This window comes from Rhamphochromis sp. 'chilingali' (assembly GCF_963969265.1).
Source record: "Rhamphochromis sp. 'chilingali' genome assembly, chromosome: 22".
NCBI classification, from domain to species: domain Eukaryota; kingdom Metazoa; phylum Chordata; class Actinopteri; order Cichliformes; family Cichlidae; genus Rhamphochromis; species Rhamphochromis sp. 'chilingali'.
Window position 1 is genome coordinate 15,650,157 of NC_137950.1, and position 24,463 is coordinate 15,674,619.

At 44.0% G+C, this 24,463-nt stretch overlaps 1 protein-coding gene across 1 annotated transcript in view; it reads left to right on the forward strand.

Annotated features, from left to right (window-relative positions):
• The window catches only part of LOC308391145 (IgGFc-binding protein-like), a gene marked incomplete at both ends in the record, with an annotated part of 133,291 nt that overhangs the window by 24,144 nt on the left and 84,684 nt on the right, over positions 1-24,463 (forward strand). The window contains 10 exon segments of the mRNA XM_080873613.1: positions 97-365; positions 367-641; positions 734-1,332; positions 1,475-1,632; positions 1,783-2,183; positions 2,341-2,537; positions 3,932-4,327; positions 4,425-4,708; positions 4,784-5,058; positions 5,146-5,265. Of these exon segments, the coding sequence (XP_080729739.1) occupies positions 97-365; positions 367-641; positions 734-1,332; positions 1,475-1,632; positions 1,783-2,183; positions 2,341-2,537; positions 3,932-4,327; positions 4,425-4,708; positions 4,784-5,058; positions 5,146-5,265 (2,974 nt within the window).

The window sequence follows — 24,463 nt, forward strand, 5'->3', positions numbered from 1 at the left end:
TAAAATTATGTTCTTCCTTTAATATTTATTTATGTGTACACGGACTCAATACTGTTTAAGTCTTGTTAACTGCAAAAAAACTGGATGATCCTGCAGGTTAACGGTCAGCTGATCAGGCTACCTTTCAGCACTACATCCAACCGAATCCAGATCTTCCACAGCAGCATTTACAGTGTCATCATTCGCACCTCCTTTGGTGTAACTGTGCAGACAGTCTGGCCTCACTTTGTCCGTGTCACTGCTCCTGGTGTCTACAGCGGTTCACTGGGTGGACTCTGTGGTAATTACAATGGTCATCCACATGATGACTTCCGCACACCCAACGGTGTCCTGATCAACAGTTCTCAGGATTTTGGAGACAGTTGGCTCTCTGGCTGCTCACTGTGTGGAAAGCATGAACCAAAATTCTACAACTAATTACAATTCTACTGAGTACTGTGGCATTCTCAGCTCACCAGATGGGCCATTTGTACCCTGTTGGTCTGTGGTTGACCCGAGCCAGCAGGTGGGTGTATGTGTGGAGATCATAGGGGGCTCTAACAATCCAGCATCAACTCTGTGTGGCGTCCTACGAGATTATGCACTAATGTGTCAACAGAAGGGTGTTGCCTTAGGACAATGGAGAAATGCAACTGGCTGTGGTAAGCATTCAACTGTTTTTGAATTAATTCTAGCCACGATCTCCAAATGTTTAAAAATGCTTTCATATGTTAAGCTGTTTGTTTTTCTCCAGCACTAACCTGCCCATCAAACAGCCATTATGAACTCTGTGGAACCTCTTGTCCTTCTGCTTGCCCCAGCCTCTCTTTCCCCTTCACCTGTGATACTGTGTGCCAGGAGGGCTGTCAGTGTAACAATGGTTTTATCCTCAATGGTGACCAGTGCGTTCCACCAACATCTTGTGGATGTTATCACCAAGGACGCTATCACCAAGGTGGTGAGCAGTTCTGGGATGGTGAAGAATGTCAGAGCTTGTGTACCTGTAACGGCACTACAGGGAACGTCCACTGTACTCCCAACTCCTGTGGGCCCCAGGAGTCCTGCCGTGTGGTGGAGGGCGAGTTTGGCTGCCATCCCAACCCTCATGGCACCTGCTCTGCCTCTGGAGACCCTAACTACATCACCTTTGATCGTAGGGCCTATGACTTTCAAGGAACCTGCCGCTATGTTCTGGTGACCCTCTGTAATGCCACTGATGAGCTCAATCAGTTTTCAGTGGAAGCTAAGAATGAGGCATTGAATGGGCGTCCACTTTCAATAGTAGCTGAAGTTTTTGTGAATGTCTGGGGCTACGACGTGCATATGTCAAGGGACAGAAGAGGTTTGGTACAAGTAAGTAGTTAGTGATAGTTCTCATTCGATGATTGTTATGAACAATTTCAGGTGTATGAAGTAAATGTAAATGTGAAAGAAAAAAATAACAATTAAAAAGTAGAAAAACTACCCACTGATTTTCTTTGCGTATCTCTTCTAGGTGAATGGAGTAACTAGAAATTTACCTATTGTCTTGAATGAAGGTAATGTGTCTATCTATGCAACAGGATCTCGTATACTTGTCAGCACTAATTTCGGCTTGAGTGTTACCTATAATGGATATAGTGCAGTGTTTATCTCCGTACCACCAAATTACAGGTACAATTCCCACCCATCAAAGCTACAGTATTTATTGTTTGACATGCTTTAAAAACCAGGATACTCAAATCTACATAAGTCAGTTATTTACTAATAATTTATCCTTATGAAACTAACACAAGGACTATTGCTAACTGTTGTCATCAACAGAGAAAAAATATGTGGACTTTGTGGAAATTTCAATGGAAATCCAAATGATGACTTTCACACACCATCTGGAACGATAGTCACATCTCCAGATGAGTTTGGGAGAGCCTGGAAGGTTCCAGGCAACTACACGTGCAATGATGGCTGTGGCTCCTCCTGTCCACAGTGTGCCAATGAACAGCCTGCTAGAGATCAGTGTGAGGTGATACAGGCAGCTGATGGGCCCTTCAGTTTCTGCCACGAGGAGGTGGACCCGGCGCCATATTTCAACGACTGCGTGTTTGATGTATGTTTGTCAGGAAATCAAGGCCACGATCTCTTGTGCAGTGCCATTGAATCATATGTCAGTGCCTGTCAGTCTGCTAATGTTCGTATCTATCCGTGGAGGGAGAACACCACCTGCAGTGAGTCAACATGTTGTTTTATTATATTTATATTTAAATTTACAAGAAATTTGCTCACCACTTAACTAATTTGACAACACTCATTATATCCAGATTGTATTACATTAAAAGTGGTATGTCTGACTAGTGCCATTTGTCACGTTTCTCACTTATTAAGCACTGGACTGTCCAGCCAACAGCCATTATGAGCTGTGCGGTACTGACTGTGGCCACACCTGTGCCAGTAGCATTGATGAAACCTGTGAGCAGTTCTGCTCTGAGGGATGTTTCTGTGATGAAGGCTTCATCAAGAGTGGGACCAGGTGTGTCCCAGTGGAAAGCTGTGGCTGCCAGTATGATGGATTCTACTATGATGTAAGACATATTAAAGTCAATAGTAAATATTCTTTGAAGTAATTCCCTTCAAATCAGCAGAATCAGCAGACTTTCCCTTCTTACATTTAGAAAGTTTCGTGAAGTGGTTTGGACTGTGACAAAGCTTAAAATTCAGAAATATATATTAAACAAACAACAGAGTCTATTATAGCTCAGTAATAATGTGGTAATATTGAGGTAACAAGGTGGAGATAAGAAGATAAAAATAGAGACATAACAAATATTTGTGATCTACTGAGCACTATTACGTTTAACTCTAATTAATAACAGATAATAAATTATAAGTGATAATATGGATATAAATGTGTGTACATGAGTCAAAAGTACAGTAATAGTATAGTCACAATCACTAGCAATAAAACACATTTCATATATGCTAACCTCATAATAATTGGGTAATAAGATACTAATAGGATTTTAGGTTTTAATGTATTAGGATACCATTACCATATTACCATAATGCTGGAATGAATCCTGCCTCATTCACCAACATTCTTTTTTGGTAGACAACAGTAACACTGTAAATATTATGTTTAAATCTGCTATCTTACCAGGAATCAATGTTGGTTTCTGTTCAATAACCAAGAATCAAGCTGAAAAAATGCAAAACTGTCTGTTTCTTTTTAATTCCATATGAATAATCTTTAAGAAAATTAATGATTACTTGGAAACATGTGGTAGTTTAGGTCTAATAACCAGAAATCAGGGTTGCAAAATATAAAACATGTTAGTTCCATGTTAATGACCAAAAAAATCCAAACCATATAAAAAATTTCAGGAAGCATGATGAATACCTGGAAACGTCGTAGTTTCTGTGAAATAGCAAATAATAGGGGTTGCAAAATGCAAAACTACAATTTATAGTTTCATATAACTGAAATCTTAGGACCACAATGTCTTTATAGGGTATCATATATTCAGCATACCTATTATGACTATTTTATATTACACCAAGAAAATAATTAATATTTAGCTATACAGGCAGAATGATGCTCTAACTCTTTAAACTGAAGATTAAAAATAAAAAATAAAATAAAAACCAGTCCCTAAATAAATGAATGCATTAAACAATCAGTTGAAGATTATACAGCTACATCAGAACAATTAAATACTTTTTTCCATGCAGCTCTTTTCCACACAGTTATTGAAGTTGCAGCATTTAGCATCTGTCCTCTCTGTGGGAGAAAGATCAAAAGATACGACTAGTTGCTCTGTCGCAATATTTATTATATTATTAGTTGCAGTTTGCAGTGATCTAGCAATTACTGCACTAAATCACCTACAATTAATGAAAAAAAACCTTCAAAATGGTATTTTAAGAACTATATTTGTTGTATCAATTTGGCTATGATTTGGTGTGGTGTGGTTCACAGGCTGGCGAGTCCTTCTGGACAGACGGTTGCTCCCAGAGATGTGAATGTCACGCTCCAAATGACCTGCGATGTTCTGCCTCGTCTTGCACTCCTGAACAGCAGTGCTCCATCAGAGACGGCCAGCTGGGCTGTTACGATGCCATGTCCACCTGCACTGTGTGGGGGGATCCACACTACATCACCTTTGATGGAGCTTTGGCTCATTTCCAGGGAACTTGCTCCTACATCATCACTGAGAGCACAAACCATGGCACCAATGAAACACAGTTTCAGGTGATAGCCACCAACAATCACCGTGGAAACAACCGTGTGTCATTTGTGTCAGCAGTGGACATATATCTCTCAAATCATCCAGAAAGTGTGTACATCAGGATCGGACCCAATAAAAGAGTAACGGTAAACTATCTATCACTTTTAAGATGAACAGCATTCTACTTTGTCTAATCTGCACAAAAGTAACAACACACACTTATTGCATCTCTTGTCCTCTCAGGTAAATGGAAATGATGCTTCTCTTCCCACCACAGTGGGAATCTTAGCTCAGGTGGTAAGGCAGGGAAGCTACATAGTGGTTGATGCCTCTGACTTGCTAGTCCAGTTTGATGGTCAGAGCACTTTACTGGTCAGACTGGGCCAAAACCGTCATGACAGAGTCACAGGGATGTGTGGAAACTCTAACAATGATCCTTCAGATGACAAAGTCTTACCCAATGGCACACTGGCACAAAATGATAATTATTTTGGACACAGCTGGAAGTCACCCACCAGCCAACCAGGGTGAGTTGCAATGGAAATCACTATTGATGCTTCAACAAGGCAGTAGCTGATGGCAGTATGATTTGTCTTTTCCAGATGTGGCTCCACTGATGAAGATGATGATGGACTGAATGACTGTACCTTTAGAGAAGAATATTCCCAACTCTGCAGTGTCATCACCAACACCACTGGCCCATTCAGCACCTGCCACCTGCACTCTGACTCCCAGCCATTTTTCTCTTCCTGTGTCTACGACCTCTGCCTCTACACTCCAGCCAATGGCATGCTGTGTTCCGCTGTCTCCGCCTATGAGAAAACCTGCTCTGTTCTGGGGCTAGACATCCCTGACTGGCGCTCTGCTTTGCATTGTGGTATGTTTGCACTGCTCAAATTAGACATTTAATAAAAATTTAAATCATTGCCATTCATCACTGATGATCCTTTCTCTGTGTCTGCAGATGAGTCAGACCCCTGTGAAAAGCTGGACTGCACAGAGCACGAGTGGTGTGGTGAGAAGGACGGTGTCTATGGCTGCTTCTGTGATGAGCACCACCATCGGCCAAACAATGAGAGCTTCGGTGCGGGCTAACTAAAACCTTCAGCAGTATCTGTAGTGTATTTATTGCATTAGTCAGCCTTTATATTAAGCAGTCAAGTCAACAAATGTCTTTCAAATCAGTATTGATGACTCAGCTTTAAAAAAATCATGCCATAATGGGTCAGATTGTGTTTCTCTCTCCTTCTTAGACTCGTCCATCACTTGTGTCAGTAGTTCTGGCACCATATCTCTGTCCCGCTGTCAGCTGTTTGAGGCCGGCTTCCACTCTGATGCCCTCCATCTTCGAGATGAATCCTGCAACGGGACTCTTGAGGATGGTCGACTGGTTTTCCACTTCAACAATGATGACCAGCTTTGTGGGACAATGCTGAGGGTACAATTAGTACATTGAATGAATCTTCTGGGCAGCATTTTTAATTTTTGAAAATATGCTTAAAATCTTTTGTCTTCTTACTCTTAAGAGCAACGGGACCCACTTCAGTTATGAGAACACCATCAGCGGGGATGTGGACCCTCATGATGGCCTCATAAGTCGTGAGAAGAGCATCCACCTGCACTTCTCCTGTGACTATGCTCTGACCCAGGCACTGTCTATGGATGTTGGCATCAACCCTGTAGAGAGGTGATAACCACAACACCATCTGGCTTACATTTTTTTTTTTTTTCTTTTTGGTTATATGACATTGTGGTTGCTACTTTTTCAAAGGTACATAGCTCGCTGAGCTTTATAGAAATCTCAGTGTTTGATTGTCTTCATGACTAAATGACCATGTGAATCACCATAATTTTACCCTGTCTTTGTTTAATAAAAACATTATTCTAATGTGCTCATTTTTTTGTACACCCACTCTGTCACCTTAATTTGTTTTGATCATTTCCAATTACTATCTGCAATATGTTCTAATTGGTGGTTGAACACTTTTATATGTAATTTCTTCTAGGCTGTATCACCCTATCTTTGTACTGCTGTTTATAATAAATTTACTTAAGAGTTAGAGTGCTTTTCTATTAATGCATTAATTGTGTATTTCCCTCATTTGTGTTACATATTTATGTATATATTTTGCTACAAACTGCACACACACCTGACCGCTTTATGAATTCCAAATCCTGAAAACATCTTGTTTTATCATGTTTTCCTGTAGCATTGTGAACAAGAGACTTCCATCTGGTCTGGGCCATTATCATTTGAGGATGATACCCTACCGGGACCCTGGCTTCCACTTCCCTTTGACCAGAAACAGAAATTTAGAAATGGAATTAGATGAGAGGTTATACATTGAGGTTCAGACGCAGGGAATCGATGAGCGGCAGATCTCCACTATCCTGGACTCTTGCTGGGCAACGCCTGTTAATGATGCCAGCTACCCCGTGCGCTGGGATCTGATCACCACACAGTAAAGACATTGCCTTAACTTTTCTTTTCTGATGGGTGAACTTAATCATCTTCTTATCATAACTAAGTTGTTTGCACATTAACACTGCAACTTTCACATTATGCTGTTACCTAGGTGTCCTAATCCAGCAGATGGCACAGTAGAGCTGCTTCAGAACGGCGTCTCCACCGTAGCCCGTTTCTCATTCAGGATGTTCACCTTTACCAACTTTTCATCTATCTACCTGCACTGCCAGGTCCACCTGTGTCTTTTGAGACACAATAACTGCACAGCTGTACGTACTATTTATAACGATTTGTATTAACACTGGGAAAAAATCTTTCATACCACTTATTGGATTCCTTCATCTGCTGAAATCACTCTGCTTTCCACAGCATTGCTACCCAGGTTACCATGCAAGAGTGGTGAGGGATATTTCCTACCATGACAGTGAAGGCATCTCATTGGGACCGCTAGTATTGAACACAGGTAACATTTGTACAACATTGGCAGTCTTGTAGATGATACAGCTGTATAATCAGTGGATTGTGACAATTGGATTCATGAGCCAAGTTTCAATTCACTGTAGATTTTGGTTGTTTTCTAACAGAAAGAAGAATGAAAGCAAGCAGCTCTCCAGGCCTCTTGACATCTCTGGTGACCCTGATAATCTGTTTGCTGACTGCAAATATTCTGATCTAGAGAAATCAAGTTGATGCACAAATTACAGCAAACTCAGCAATCATATAATAACTTAGTATAGATTTGATAAATAAAAGCACTGAAAATAGAATCAGAAGACTTTTTTATATGCACAGAGGAATAGTGATGGTTTGAAAAGTGGATGTTACTGAATATTTGACATCTATTAAAATACTTCTTATTTGCTCTGAGCACTCCTATTTGTAATTTCTGCAGTTTTTCTTTGCAACACTGGAGGGCAGCATCTGATCAAAAACATATTTGTATGCTTCTGTTTCCAGTTCATGAGTTTTACCTTCAGGTCATTCAGGATTGTTTTAACATCGTTACATCATGATTTATTTTGTGGTATTCATCCATTCATTAGCAAATATAAAAATAATGAAGAATAAATGTATGTTTGAAATATTAATGCCTTGTAAACTGTGTCAAAATACAGTCTGAGTTGATTGATGGTCTTGCTTTCTTTTTCTTTTTCTGTTTCTTTTTTTTTTTTAAATAAAAATGTTACTACATTGCTTTTGAGTCATGTGGGATTATAATATTACCTATGCCATGTTAGACCCCTAATTAAAGATTGTGAATTATTATGTAGTTTTAGTTTGCATTATTCTCCTGAATTAGAAGAAGGTGATAACTATTACATTTGTTAAACTGATTTGCATTACATTAGACTGCTGATTTATTGTGAATGAATGATATTGTTTTACGATGCATTATACTGCTGAGTTATAAGAAATACTGTTCGCAGAAAGTCATCGCCTTATTTGTCTGATTAGAAAAGAACAGAGCATACCGGAGAGGTTTTCTGCCCCATCTCAGCAGGAACAGATAAACAGGGAGCCAAGGTCGTAGCTTAGGCGCCGTGTGAGAGAAAGAATGTCAATGTTTAGGCTTTTATGATTAGGCGGGGGCCACTAGAGGCTATAAGAGTTTGATCAACGCTCCACCATTTTGATATCTGATGCTGTCTGCGTACGGTGTCCATCTCCCACGCGTGTACATTAAAATCATCGTTTGACTCAACCCGGCCAGACCAGTGTTGTTATTTTGGTTTTCCTCTTGTATCCATCCCCAATATTTGAATCCGTAACAGTTTGGGGGCTCGTCCTGGGGTATTGGGGTGGAAGTTGGAGGTTTAGACGGTCCGAGGTTGTCGAACGGACAGGCACAAGCCAGTGGTCTGACGTGAGTGGGCATAAGCCGGCTTATACAAAGGTAAGGCACTACCTGTTGAATCATTTCCTTTTTTTTTTTTTTTTTTTTTTTTTTTGTGTCCCGTTTGGACCTTTAGCCATCAGAATTGTTGTCTTAAGGCCAAGAAAGATGCCAAGCGGATTTATTTTACCAAGTGGATCATCATGGCCTTGCCATATTGGTCCATTTGATTGACCTTTATTATAATTATGAATTTATTTTGTTTTCAGTTGCTACAAACGGGACAGACATGACTGGGGGATAGGACAGGGAGAAAGAATGAAAGAAAGAGAGGGAGAGAAAGAAAACCAAAGGGGAGAAGAGATGGTGAGAAGGGGGGAAGAAAGAAAAAAAAACAAACAAACAAAAAAAGCAAAACACCTGGGTCACCTGTATGGAGAAAAAAAACAGAAGAGAAAGCAAACAACAAAGAGCAACATAATAAAAAAAACAGCACCATCACAATAAACTAGCTAGCAGTAGATATCAGTAGATACTAAATAATAAATGATATTGTGCAGCATGCAAGATAGACAGCGCACAATGTGCTTTGAGGCAGCAGCCAAGAAAGCTGTAGTCCGCGTCTGTGAATACCCGTGTGTACACCTGTGTGCATACCAGTGTGGATCAGCATGCTTGCATTCCAAAGGTTTCTCCATGTAACGATCTGCTAGGGAGTGTGGGGAGCCACAGCCCCGTCCTCCAGGGTATGAAGCAGGTATGGAGGAGATCAAAACTCCAGACATCCAGAGGCCCCCAGAACACAAGAGACCAAGGAAGACCAACAGAGGGGCAGCCGCGCCACTGTCCCAGTAAGAGCTGAGGAGAGTCCCAGATGAGGGCTCACTCAGCAGCCGCGGAGCAGAAGCCAGGGGGAGTTGCAGTGACGCGCCCGTGAGCTCCGCCGGCAGCCAGCTGTGCCTGAGTGACCGAGCCCCAGGCCGAGAGGCCGGGGGCACCCCACCTCCGAAGTGGCCCGAGCGAGCCCCAGGCTCCAGGCCCCGATAAGCGGCCGCCAAGGAATGAGCCGGTGTGTACCCGGACGCCCACCCCCAGACACAAAGAACCACCAACGCACCGACACCTGAGGGAGTCCGCCACTGGCAGGGGAAGTGGTGGTGGGTGGAGATAGGCCTCCAAACCTTGGAGGGCCTGAGATGTCCCCAGAGAGGTGGCGTCTGATACCCAACCTGACATATAGACACAGACATACAGGCACACACAGACACAAACATCCATTCCCACCCTCATGCTCTCATATGCACTTACTCCACACTCAACCAACGTGGAGACAGACATAAAGAGACGCTGTACACACGATCACACTCCCCAAGCGTACTCTACGAACCGGGTCTAGGTACCCTTGCCCCTGGAGGGGGGAACTGCACCCAGACCCAGGTGGTGTTACCCTTTTCCCTGCGGTGGGGAGAGGCAGATCGCCCCGACTCTGCAGCAGCAGGGAGGCCCCACACTCCAGACCGCAGTCGGACGGCCAACTCCTCCTAGCCCCCCTGCTCCAGCAGGCCGCAGAGAACGGGGGTGAGAGAAGACTCCAAACCTCCCTCCACCCGCTCATTGTAGTGTTGATGCATGTGTGTTCTAAGGTGCAATTAAAACCCAGGAGGGCATGGAGCTACCTGCCAAGGAGCAGCAGGTAAGCGCATGGTCCCTCCTGATAGCCCTCAATGTCTACGTGTATTCAAAATTGAGAGGTGGGCAACGACGCCAGGGGTGAGGTGTACACCCTGATGGTAATTTGGACTCCGTGTATCGTGCCCACCCCCGAGATCCTATATGTATGTGTAATGAGAGTGTGAGTAATGTGAATGTCTAAGTTGTGGGATAAAATTGAGGCAGAGGCAGCCAGAAGGGGACAGGGGGGGGGGGGGGGGGGGGTAGCCTCCTCTGCACCCTGGTGACATACCCCTACTCCAAGGCCCTGCATGTGTGGGTGGTTGTGGTGGAGCGGGAAGAGGGAGGCAGCTGGAGATGGGGAGGGAAAGAAGGGAGGGGCAGGTGACCCCTCCCTGGGGCCAGCTCCCCCGCTGACCCCAGTAGGCACTCCCATACTCCGCGACCCGCCAGGGAAAGGGGGCCCAGGCGCAGCAGCGCCCCCCGGCCCCATAGAGCCCGGGACAGTCCACCCAACCCCACCACAGAGAAAACTGCACCCACCCCACCATCCACTCATCTTCCAGACTACATGAGACAATAGACGCCCAGGCTGAGATCTTCCTCCACCTCTCCTGTATCTCCCCCTCCTGCAGAGAGTTCCTGAGGAGAGGAAAGCTCCTGCAAGATGTTGAATTATTTCCAAAGTGTGCAAAATTGGACATGATAAAATTAAAGTCTACTCACTGAAATTACTGGTAGATGTCTGTTTTGATTTTGATGAAAAAATCTCATGAGAATTGAAAGTTGAAGTAATGATAATGGAAGTTTGTAAGTTACAGTACTGGGTTAGAGGCCCAAGGAAAAGGAAAACAGTGAAATTGGGTTAGAGGCCCAAGTAGTTTGATAGGGAATTGGTTATTTTGTGGGTTAGAGGCCCCATTGGTCATAAGGTTGGACCTGAGTTGGTCATTTTGTGGGTTAAAGGCCCCATTGGTCATAAGGTTGGACCTGCGTCAGTCATACTCTTGTTTTGGGGTGTTGACTGTTGTTTCAAAGTATTATAAATTATTATAGAACGGCGGTGGGACCGCTAAGAAGCGCAGTGCTCAGAGGTAACACTTGCCAAGGCCGGGGACGCCTAGGCCTTGTCCTCTTTGAGGGATGGTCAGTTGGTCACTGTGGAGCTTGGGGCACTCCAGAATAACTAGTGGTTGGACCACTTTACCGTTTGGAATGGTATCTGTGATTTTTTGGGCAGCAAAGGTTGGACCTTGGGTGTCGGACACTTTTAAATTGAGTTAGGGACTTTAGAGATGAGGCCAGAAACTGTTGGACAGATACTGGTTAATTGATTACAAAAAAGTTGGACTTTCTTCGGTTGGACCCGTTAACTTAAATTTGTCAAAATTGTGTAGGCGCTAAAGCTGTCAGGCCTGAGAGTGATTGTAAATATAAGACGTCTTTGTAATATAAAATAATAGAGTTGGGTGTGAAACGAGGCTGTGTGTGACGTCAGCGCGCTGCAGCGCTGCGAGCTATTTTTAGACGGTGTGTGAACATGCAAATGAGGTGGCTGCTGTGAAGCACACAGAGGACTTTCACTTCCTGTTTAGCGTGTTATTAAGTTTTATAATTATGATTTGCAAACAATGATACATGCCTGTAATTAAGATGCTGATTTTGCTGATTATAATATTACAAATAAAGTTTTGAATGACTATGGTGAATGTTTGATGTTTGGCTGGGTTTTGATATAGAAGAGACAAATCGTGCATGATTTAGACCGGCACTTCAGTCAGCAGGGTAAGATTGAGTAATAAATACGGGGGTGATTTGTTTCAGTTTTGTGGTGTGAAGCAGAATTTATAAGATTTTTAAGTGGTTCTTGTTTCAGTTCAATAATATCAGTGTCATGTTTGGCTGTGTCACAGGCAAGCAGAAGTGGAGGACCCAAAATTGCAGGACTCTTGGAGATGGGAATAAACTGAAAACGCAGCTTTATTGCTGGAGGAATGATTCACGAAATAAAACTTACAAAAACAAAACTCTAAACCGAGGTGCTGGAGGACAGGACATTACAAACACACAGCAAGTTGAGGGTACGACGCGACACTGACACAGAGAAACACAGGGCTTAAATACACAGATGGCAGTAATCAAGGGATGAGAGACAGGAGGGGAACACACCTGGGAGAAATCACAGCTGGGAAACGTAAACTGAGCACACTCACATACGACACAGACCTTCACAATAAAACAGGAAACTCAGACACATGGAACCAGACAAGACATTGAACTAAACAAACAGATTTACAAACAGACGGGGTGACACCATAGACAGACAGATACAGACGCAGACTCAGAGGCAGACCGAATATAACACGTAGAACTCAAACAATAATAATAATGATAATAAATTGGAAAATGATAATACAGTTTTTCTCAAATGCTAAAACACATTTCACAAACGTTACCACCAGGTCCCCCAATGTCCAAACACAACACCCTTCTCTAAAGCTACATAAACACAACCACACCTTCCCACTGCAAAACTCAAACTCCCACACCAAGAGAGCAGCTCGAAGCTGTCAAAACTGTAAACACTATACACAGCATTACACACTACAGCAAAACAATTGAAAACACAATGCTCAATTTGTGAGAAGGTTCTTTGTTTCATAACTGCCAATGCATATTTTAGAAGCTATACAGTAACGGATCGTCGTAGATCTCTGCAGAGGATTAGGCATTTAGATTTGTGAGTTTCATATGAGTAGTATAAATCTATAGAAAATCCTGCATGTACGTACACTACTGTAACACAACTCAATGCAAAAACAGAATCTATTGCACACAACAGTAATCTTGAAAACATGAACAGGGTGTGAAGTTTTTTTATTTACGTTATTCACACCACACACACACCACAATCACTGTGCGGCATCATGTCGCTAAGCTGTTGCTCGCATCTCGTCCGTAATGATGGTGCGAGGTTGTCTTGCTCTCCCTCCTGGACCTTCTCCTCTCCCATGTTGGCCTTCTCCTCTTCCTCGTTGGTCGCTCCTCTTCCTCCTCTCATTTGAACTCCTCTTCCTCATTGGCCTGCTCCTCTTCTTCCAGGGCCAGCTCTTCTCCCTCCTCTGCATCAGATTCCTCTTCCCCTGACTCTGCCTTCATCCATTGTGTTTGTTTGGAACCTTCAGCATACTGTGCACTCTGAACTTGCTTTTACATGTGGGTACAGCATTAGCAACAAGTGTCTTCAATTTTGAGTCATTGTGTGTAGTGAATGACGCCAGGTGTGTTCCCTGTGTTCAAAGATTGGTGACTGTGGCAAGCATTTTGCATCACATGGGCTTTCATTTGAGGATATGAGCAGAGTTGTTTTGCAACATGTGTTTTAGCAAGGAAAAATGTGTTTAGATTTATGAGTACAGAGGGTTGTGTTTTGTGAATTGTGTCTTCATGTGACGTGTTTATGGTACTGGAATATGGTGGCTACATTTAGTAAATGTGTTTAGACTACTGGTCATTTGGGTTACAGGATTGGCTTTTGTGTTTTAACATTTGAGAAAAACTGTAATAAACTTAAAGCGCTGGGTCACCGACCCAGGACCATGTCAAAAAGCAGTTACATTTGATTTACTTTTGGTTTTATCATAATATAGGGTGTGATCAAGCACGAATTTCAGCACTAGATGTGGTGCAGTAATTTCATTTTACTTAGATAAAAGGCATGCTTATTTCAGGGTCGTGCCGAATTGAAATTTCACATACAGGGGATCTTCTTTACATGAATTGCATTTGTCGCAGTGAGTATGAATAAATGACTAAATACAGTGAATTTTCTTGAGGGCGTGTTTTTAGGGATAATTATTACTGGTTTTATACATTCATATTGAGGACGGAGGATTGTGGCTAAGAGTGTGGAGAGAGGACGTGAAGACGGCTTTGCAGCTGCTGGGGGTGAGTAGCTGTGTGTGTATGACAGGAACTTTGCATGCCCATAAAAGGCAACTGCCTGACTGTGTGAAGTATGCACCCAGAGAGAGAGAGAGAGAGTAAAATCTAGGCAGATGAAGTGAATGGATGTTTTCAGGAAAGAAATAGTAAGTGGATGTTTTCAGAAAAGAAATACTAAGTGAATGTTTTAGTGTGTTAATACACGTGGATTTCTCTCAACCTGGAAACCTGAGTACAGCGGCAAAAGGATAGATTAACAGAATTGGGATGACAGACAGGCCAAGCTTTGGCTCAAAATTTTACAGCTTGACCTCTCACTTTGTCCCCACTTTGTGACATGTTTTCTGCTGATTGATTAATACAAGTGATTAGTGAATGAAAGAAAATTCCTTTTTTGGGCTTTTAAACATGATCTTAAGAATTTTAACATGTACCTGTGTTGTCCTGTCAACTTGGTGGGTTATGAGTTGATTATATGGTGAGAAAAAACAAAAAAAGGGGGAGAGAAGGCTGACACAGGGCCTGGTCCCGTTGTTTCTCCCCTCTCTGAATAACACAGCCAAAACAACATCATTTTCCTGTTCGTCTGTTTTTGTTTTGTTTTTTCTCTTTATGCTTGATTACAGGCTGCTTTGCCGGCTCTGAAAGCCGAGGCTGACCTGGACTCCTGCTCTCCCCTCTACCATCTTTGATGTGACCCTGACCAAATGCTACAGCAGCTGGACCCACAACAACAACCTGAAAATGTCAACAGTGCTGCAGGAAAACGATCTCATGCAGCGGAGACGGAGAGCGTTAAATCCAAGGCCCGTTTCACTACACGAGGGAGATTTCCAGACAGCTTCAGCTAACAGAGCTGTGACAAGACGCCCATTAAGCCCGGATGAAAAGTGAGGGCGAGCAAAAGAATGCTGACCTTAACAACTCTGTATTAAAACTGTGCAGGACAGTGACGGACCAACACGGATGATTGGGCAGCAAAAAGGGCGTGCCAGAGACAGGAGGAGTAACTGAGGTCAGGAGGCACCTCAGAATGGACAAAAGCACCAGAAGAAAATAAGCTGAAGGCAGAGGTGTCGGGGCTTGGCCAGGAGCTGACCTCCGGACAGCAGAGCTGCAGAAGGCCGTGGAGCAAAGCAAGGAAAACATCAATAAACTTCAATCTGATGTGTACGGAAAAGACTCTGAGGTTTCTGCCCTCAGTCAGAGCTCAAGGCATCAGAGCAGAAACTGAGCATGGCTCAGGAGGAGCTGGCTGCTAATCGAACCCATCAGTCAGGCTTGGAGTCCCAGATACTGGACTTGAAATCAGGCCGGAGCTTGCTGGAGCAGGAGGTCACCAAACGGAACGAGAAGCTCCAACAGCAGGAGCAAGCCCTGAAGGAGCTACAGAAGCAAAAGGGTCAAGTTAAGGAGGAGCTGGACAAGGAGAAGATGCAGGACACTGGAGAAAAGGACTGCCTCAATTGGGGCCAGAACCAGTATGGACAGAACTTTGAGCAGCAGCACCAATGAACGCAAAGGGACTGAAAAGGAGGAGGGCAGGACCCCAGGGCCCGCTTCAGGCCGTGGTTTACCCAGAACACCAGAACAGGAAAGTGATGAACACAAACACACACGAACACACACGAACACACACATCTACATACACTGACTCAGAATGAAGAGAAACACACATATGAACACATATGCACTCGTTGATTGAGTGAGAAATGACACACACACACCCGCACACAAATCGAAATGCTGATTCAATTCACTGAGAAGTGATCCACACACACATGCACACGCTTGTGCAATGAGAAGTGATCCACACACACACACACACATGCACACGTTTGTGCAATGAAGAGTGATACACACACACGCTGATGCAATGAAGAATGCTTTACTAACAAATGCTGCACACAAACATCCAAATACAGAATCTGTTACAACAACAAGAAGCCATTGATTGTTTATTGGCTAAATGCAGTTCATATCACCCAGAGGGCATTTGTGTAGATTTAAGGGACAAGGTCTAGAGCAGTTTGGTTATGAAAACAATGTCTGTGCGTGATGTCTGTTTATGGCTTAAGGCCTCGACTGAATTGTTTACTGTGCTTCACACAGCCTGGTAAGGAGCAGTGGTACAGAGTGAAAATGATGAATTAACGATGTGAGTTTTTCGGAGCGCCACATTTTTGTGATTGAGATTTAATTGAAGGAGGAACACACTGAAAAAAAAAAGAAAAAAGGGGCCAGCCCTCTGATTTATGTAAGCATCTCGCGTGTATTTAACACAATTGCCTCACGCTTTAAAGATCTGTACGAAATTCTGGTTTCCAGTGTGAAAGAAAAAGTCATGCAGTTATTAGAGCTAGGTTAATTGATGATTCTAAATTATCCGTGAATGTAAGTGTAAATGGTTGTTTGTTTCTATGTGATAGACTGGTGAGCTGTCCAGGGTGTACCCTGCCTCGTAACCTATCACTTCAGGGTTATTTCCCAGCCCTCCTGCAACCATATGGTAGTTGTTGTAGACCCATTCAATTTTTATGGTAACCAGGATCTAGACTTTGTTGAACCGTATGTAATATGAAGACAACATGTAGTATTTAAGTGACCAAGTAGTATTTGGACAAAAGTTATTGAATAGTGTTGAAGCTACGTGTGCCCCTACGTGTGCAGCTACGTGTGCCCCTACGTGTGCAGGGGCAGGTCTAGCAAAGTTTTGCCAGGGGGCCAGGTAGGGCATTAACAGGGAAAGGGGGGCACAAAGAAATACTTTTCTTTCTTATTCTTATTTAAAATGTCTAGCTTTAATAAATAATTATCTGAATCTTCCAACCAAAGTTTTCATCTGATGTAAAATGTATAGAAGTCCATTATTGTATTCAGTAAATATTAAGTCTAGTATACACCCTAGTAAGTTATAGTATTCTTTCCTTTGGGAAGGTACCATCTGTGCAGTCTGCAATTCTGTTGAAGAAAGATGTTGAATCTATTTAATTACTGGAGAAAAATAATAGATTTCTGTGCATTTGTTTTATACGTGCATTAAATTAAAATTGGTTTTGTCAATTAAGCATCTTGAGGCAGAGGGTACGGGAGTGGTTCCTTTTTTTAACCACCTCCAGCTGAACGTCGGCAAGACCAAGGAGCTGGTGGTGGACTTCAGAAGGAGTAAGCACAGAGAATACAAGCCCATTGTCATTAATGGAGCTCCAGTGGAGAGGGTGCAGTCCTTCAAGTATCTCGGTGTCCACATCTCCTCAAACCTGACATGGTCTGCCCACATTCAGGTCCAGTCCAAAAAGGCTAGGCAGCGCCTGTATCATCTCTGACAACTGAGGAAGTTCGGGGTCTCTCCAGTGATCCTCAGGACTTTCTATACAGGTGCTGTGGAGAGCATCCTCACAGAACGTCACATCCCGGTATGTTAAGGACCAAAAAGCTCTTCAGAGAGTGATCCATACAGGAGAATGCTGCTGCAGGACTGATCTCCCCTCCCTACAGGACATTTACACCAGGAGATGCTGGTCCAGAGCAGCTCAGATATTGAAGGACCCATCCCATCCCAGCAATAAACTGTTCCAACTTCTGCAATCAGGCAGAAAGTTCCGCACCATGCGGGCGAAAACAGAGAGGCTCAACGGGAGCTTCTATCCTCAGGCCGTCCATGTGTTAAATCAGGACTTTCAGCATTTAACACTTTATTTTTCTGTTCTGAAAGGGCCCGTTGCCTGTGAATGTGTGGTTAATTCTTCGTCCACATATGTGGACATCACATTTTGGGTTGTCTAGACCACAGTACTAAATTTTAGTCTACATGGGCCTGCTATCCACTTACAAGGGCATTATACTGCCACTGCTCTATCCAAATTTAAAACGAATTGTCACGGCGACGGATGGCCGGTACTGAATAGGACCCAGGTGCAGGAACCCAGAACGGAGACGGTAGATGATTTAATAGTTTATTACAGTTAAGTGCAAGGGGAACAAAAAAAAGGGAAACGTGGCAAAGACAGAAAATGACGAGACGTGGAGCCTTGGTGTGGCGTGCCCAGGGGAACGTGGCTAGGGCGAGGGAACGAGGCCTGAGAAGTGGAACGGAGCTGAGTGGGGAACAGTCACACTGAGGGGAGAGGATATAGAAGTTAGGCAGGTAGTGAAGGCAGCTCAGAAGTGGCCAGTATAAGAGCAGCAATTCTTACTTTGCAGTTAGGGACCTGGAGTGTTTGAGAGGGGGATGATGAAGATCCAGGGGAGGCTGAGTGGCGTGGAAAGGCTGACCTGAGATCCGGGGCTCCAGATGGAGTGTGATGGCAGGAGGGCAGGCAGGTGAGGCACAGAGGGATTTCCAAAATGATCACTAGGTATTCCGAGTCCGGAGGTGGAGTGAGCCAGGGTGGGTACAGCGACTGTAGCACAAAAGAGTCTTAGTTAGTAAGATGAATTACAGCGAGAACTTGAAACACAAGACCTGTTACCAACATGGGTTGATGACGAACTGGCAGTGAGTGAACATCGATGTGTGGTTTAAATCCCTCTGGCTTGATAGCCTGCAATAGGCTCCAGGTGTGCAGGAGCTGGAGTTGGCCCTGCCCAGGGGCGGATCCCAGGTCAGTTCAGGAGCCTAATGGAAACTCCAGCCACCCACCGTAGACCATGACACGAATGTCCTCATATGTGGAGCAAAATCAGGTAAAAAAAAAAATATATATATATTTTTTTACATTCATCAGGTCCCAATCAGCCCAAATAAATTGTGTACTGTTGATAAATTCTAGAAAGTGTCGCAGAGCCATACGTGGACAGTGTTGGGGAATAACGGAATACGTGTACTGCCGTTACGTATTTAAAATACAAAATATGAGTAACTGTATTCCGTTACAGTTACCGTTTAAAAAGGTGGTTGTCAGGGTTCCTGGGTCAACGACCCAGATTAGCTGAACTGTCCCCTGCCCAGGCACCAGCCTTACTAGCCCAAGCCGTAATTTTATCTCCGTCACTAGCTCAATCTGTAGCTCAGCCATTAGCCACACCCACCTCAGCTCCGTCGTCAGCCTCACCTACCCCTGTTCATCCCTTAGCATCTCCACTCCAGTCAGTTCCCTCACCTGCTGTTCAGCTTCCACTCCAGTCAGTTCCCTCACCTGCTGTTCAGCCTTCACTCCAGTCTGCTCCTGTCCAGTCTGTAGTCCAGTCTGTAGTCCAGTCAGCTCCTGTCCAGTCCGTAGTCCAGTCTGTAGTCCAGTCAGCTCCTGTCCAGTCCGTAGTCCAGTCTGTAGTTCAGTCTCCCCCTGCCCTCCAGTCTGCTCCTGTCCAGCCTGTAGTCCAGTCGCCTCCTGTCTCCCAGTCGCCCGTCCACCATCCTGTTCAGTTCCCGGACCTGCAGCCACAGCACCCAGAGCCAGCTGTGAGCTGTCCTGCTCCTCAGCCAGGGGTTTTCGCACCCGCTGGCCCGGCCGCTCTTCAGCCAGCGGTTTCCGCGCCGAGCTGGCCCGGCCGCTCTTCAGCCAGGGGTTTCCGCGCCTGCTGGCCCTGCCTGTCTCCAGCCAGAGGCTTCCGCGCCTACTGGCCCTGCCTGTCTCCAGCCAGATGCTTCCGCGCCTACTGGCCCTGCCTGTCTCCAGCCAGAGGCTTCCGCGCCGCCTGGTCCGGCATCAGACTCAGCCGCTGCCTCGCCTGGTCCGGCCTCAGCTTCGCCTGGTGCGGCCTCAGCTTCGCCTGGTCCGGCCTCGGCTTCTGCTTCGCCTGGTCCGGCCTCGGCCTCAGCTTCTGCTTCGCCTGGTCCGGCCTCGGACTCTGCCTCGCCTGGTCCGGCCTCGGACTCGGCCTCTGCCTCGCCTGGTCCAGCTTCAGCCTCCGCTTCGCCTGGTCCAGCTTCAGCCTCCGCTTCGCCTGGTCCAGCTTCAGCTTCCACTTCGCCTGGTCCAGCTTGAGCTTCTGCTTCGCCTGGTCCTGCGGCCGCCACGCCGTCGCCCAAGCCACGTTCGGGACGTCATTGCCGGCGTGGTCACTCACTGGACCCGTCTCATCTCGGCCGCCGCCGCCTTCCTCGCGGCTGCCCGCCGGACCTGCTCAGTGGCCGCCGCCGCCTTCCTCGCGGCCGTCCGCCTGAACTGTCTCATCTCGGCCTTGGGCCACGTGGCCGCCCGCCTGAACTGTCTCTGTGTGGACTCCGTCCCTCCGTCCTGGGCCCCCTCCGCCCGCCCTGTTCTGGGTTTTTTTCTTTTGGCCATCGGGTGCCGGCCTTTGAAGGGGGGGGGGGGGGGTACTGTCAGGGTTCCTGGGTCAACGACCCAGTGATTTCAGTTTGTTCATGTTCAGTTTAGTTCGCCACATTAATGTTCTCACTTCCTGTTTTTTCCCCGTGTCAGCTTGTCTCTCGTGTCATTAGTCAGATTATGTTCAGCCCTGTACTACTCACCTGTTTCCAATCATTGTCAACATTCAACCTGTGTATTTAAGCCCTCTGTTTCTATTCGTTCACTGTCGTGTCATTGATGTACATCTGATGTTAATGTCGTCTGTATGTTCAGTTAGTCAGCCAGCCAGCCAGTCGGTCCTTTGTTCGTTCATTCAGTCAGCCAGCCATTTCCTCCCTCTGTACTGTTTGCTCACTCCATCGGCAATAAACATCCACCTTCACCTACCTGTCTGTGAGTCCAGCGTTTGGGTCCTCCTTCTCTCATCCATAACACTACTCCTGACAGTGGTATTCAGAATACAGTTACTTTGTTGAAATGAATGGATTACACGGCAGTATTTTCCCGTTTCATATGTTAGGCTATGCCCTCTCTATTTTTAGTTTCCATGCAGGTGGAAACCCAAACAAAACATGCATTAAGAGGCTCTAATGTCTGTGTCTCAATCTTGCGGCCCATGTCACCTCTACTTGCGGCATAATAACGTGAAGAAATATTTTATAAAATTATTCACAAAAATGATTTAATATGAAGGCAATAGGCAGAGTGTTACAGGCATTGCCTTAAATAATGTAGCCTCATGGGCAGTGTAGTCTGTGCTGCAGGGAGAATGGACTGCCATACCCGTTATGCGTCTGTGAGCACCAGGAAGGGAGAAAAAGAGTAGAAAAGTACGAGCTGTCACTGAGCAGAAATGGGAGATGGAAGCATGTAAATATAATAATAACCACTGCAGCCAAAAAGAGTGCCTGACGAGCCAAGTTGTAAGCAAGCTATTAAGACTCGACTGTACACTGTGTTCGTGTTTTCCTCCGAAACAATAAGTTCCGTTGGAGCAGCCTTTCAACGCCTCTCTCTGTCTCTCGCTAGCAAAGTTGATCATGACGGCAAAGTAAAGCTAGTTTTCAGCTATGAGCCCGACACGAACCCCGAAGTATTAGCCAGAGGTCCCTTTACGGTTTTACGCCTTTACGGTTCGGAGCCGCGAACCTGTTTTACAGGTGCGGAATAGTTTTCTATAGGAGATAGCTGCAAAAAGTGCAGCCTTACCTAATGCCAACCTACTGTTACTCATTTTATATTAAGATTTAAAATCTAGTTGGTATTGGTATGGTAAATAACCTTCAGTAAAAGTAATAAGTCACATAGTAATAGTACATTCATGTAGTTGTAAAAAGCATGATAACATATTAAGTAATCCAAAGTATTCAGAATACGTTACTCTCATTGAGTAACGTAATGGAATACGTTACAAAATACATTTTCGGGCATGTATTCTGTAATCTGTAGTGGAATACATTTTAAAAGTAACCTTCCCAACACTGTACCTGGATAACGTCATAACTGAAGGAGATTTTGAGTGTGTGTTTCCCATCTAACCACTGGCTACCTGACTGGCCAAATATGAAATGATCTGCCACTATGTCAGCTGTGAAAAAAAACCCCAAATTGGCAAGTTTTGCTTTGTTATAGTTGTAACACTGCTTACTTGCATTGATTCACAGGGAAAGCAAGTTATTTGCACGCAATGTACCATCTCTGCTGTCACGTTTCACAATCAGTGAACATGTGAGTGACTCCTCTGGTAAAATGTTGGTTCATACTGATCATAAACCACACCTGTGCTCATTTTTCTGGTAGTTAAAGAAATGCATCATTAGTGACATGATAAAATGTAGCTTCTCTGTAAGAAGAAATTACATATCTGTAATACATAGTGTGCAATAATATATCATATTAAAATGTCAGCCACGTTTACTGGAAAAGTGGAACCTTTAACAAAGTCCGCAGACCCGGTCAGCTGCAGTCAACACTCTATCATGCACATGAGAGAGAGTACACACAGCAAGGTGCCGTCATGCAACGTCTGAAACAGAAGTGGAGCTCTCCTTTATGCATTACCAAGAAAAGGGAGGAAGTCACAAACTGATACCACACATCACTTGGCCGACATGAAACCTAACTGAACAATGGTAATGCTGTTTTGTGCCCTTGGTGTTATCAACACCTGCAAAAGGAGTTGTTGTTTTGTTCTACTTTTGAGGCTGAAGTAAGTTCATCTAGTTTTAGACTGTTCAGTGGACGTTTCCATTGCAGTGTCACAACTAAGCAAATGCACAAGCACTTAAACACTTTCATTGAGAAGAACGGAAAATTTCCATCACACTATGATATCTGTGACAATTCATTATGATACACAGAGAGCAATAATATTTAATGCAATTATCACAACTGCTACTATTGTTCACATAAATCACATTATTACTGTAATCCCGAGTGGATTCACAGAGGACTTGAAATTAACAATAAACTCAGATGATTCAGTTATTATATTATATTATATGAATATTCATATAATATAATATAATGAATATGCCATTCAATCAGTTTTATAAATCCCTTATCAGTGCCTAAATTTGGCCAAACACCTAACGGTTAAAATGCAATGTCTATTCATTTTATTTTTTAAATGAATAAAGATGCTTCTTTCAGAGCTACACTGACGATGAGTTGAAAACCAATGCTTACTGTCTTCCTGTACTGTGCCATAATGTGATATATAATACAGCAAATGCCTGAAATCTAATCAAAAGCAGAGAGCACAAGGAAGTACCACTGGATTTAACCACTGGAAACCCCCATTATGAAAACACATTATCTTTCTGAAAGCATCCATCAGAAGATTAGTAGACTGTAGTTATACAGGCATGAACATGATCAGCATTGGTGTTTAAATAATGCTCTCTGGACCCAAACCTGTCATGTTGATGAGGCCCTCAAATGCAGTCCAAAACATGGGTGTGTCACGAACTGACGAGACAAGAGGCAAAACTAGATAAAAAAAAGAAAAAAAAAGCATGGATTTATTATATCCGATAACAAAACTAAAAAGTAAATATATTAAACTTGGAATGCCTGGAAATCCCTGAACACTTGAGACATGGAGACACATCGACAAGGGAAAAGCGGGAAACTGACACAATGGCTGTGTCCAAATTCAGGGGTAGCATGCTTCGAAGGACCCGCCCTATGTGGGTCGGGTCCTTCGAAGGCTGGGAAGGCCCGGAAGTGAGCAGCTGTGAATTTGGACAGTCTTCTAGCCTTTGTTCAAGTCCGCCCTTACTTCTGCATTTTTTACAGTCACTAGCACCACAGCGCAAGAACTTTAGAATGGACCTAAAAATGTCACTCCGTTATTTTGTACATTTTTAATTCTCGAGGAGCTAGAAAAACTTGGACCTTTTGTCATGGTCCTTTTATATAGTCTGGGGTTTCTTCTTGGTTCATGTTTACTAGTGTTTTTGTTTTGTATTTCTTGTTCTTAGGTTTTGGTCCCTGTGCTCCTCATGTTACTCTGTGCTCCTTCCATTTAGTGTCTAGTTATCCCTGCCCGTGTGTGCCTTCCGTACTCTGTCAGTGTCTCTGAGTTCAGTCAGTGTATTTCCTGTTTTACTTTGAAGGTCCGTGTCTGATATCAGTGTGTTCTGTTTGCGTGCTCCGTCTCGTCACGTTAATTAGGTTTGTCTCCCTCCTGTGTGCAGTTTCCCCATTTCCCTCTTTGTATATTTAATGTGTTCTCCTGTGTTCGTTGTCAGTCCGTCTGCATATACATGTGTTTCATTCTCCGTGTGCATAGATGGATGATATTTCTGCATAGATGTAAAAATATCACAAAGCTGAAAACAGGGTTATTTTTGAGTTAACAAAAAAGCTTAGTTACACAGATGAAGTGTATAAAAATTAAGTCCTTTCACAGTGTATTAGTATAGTTTACTTAAGCTTCATAGTCAGAATAATGCTTTGATGTCATAAAATAAATTAAATCATACCTTTCTACTAAAACTGTTTGTTGTTCTCCACCTTTTCTTTAACCAAACCAGACCATTGTACTGCAGGATTGACCTGAGTGTCCAAGTCCTGGACCGTTTTTTTTTTTAAATCAGGAGGATCC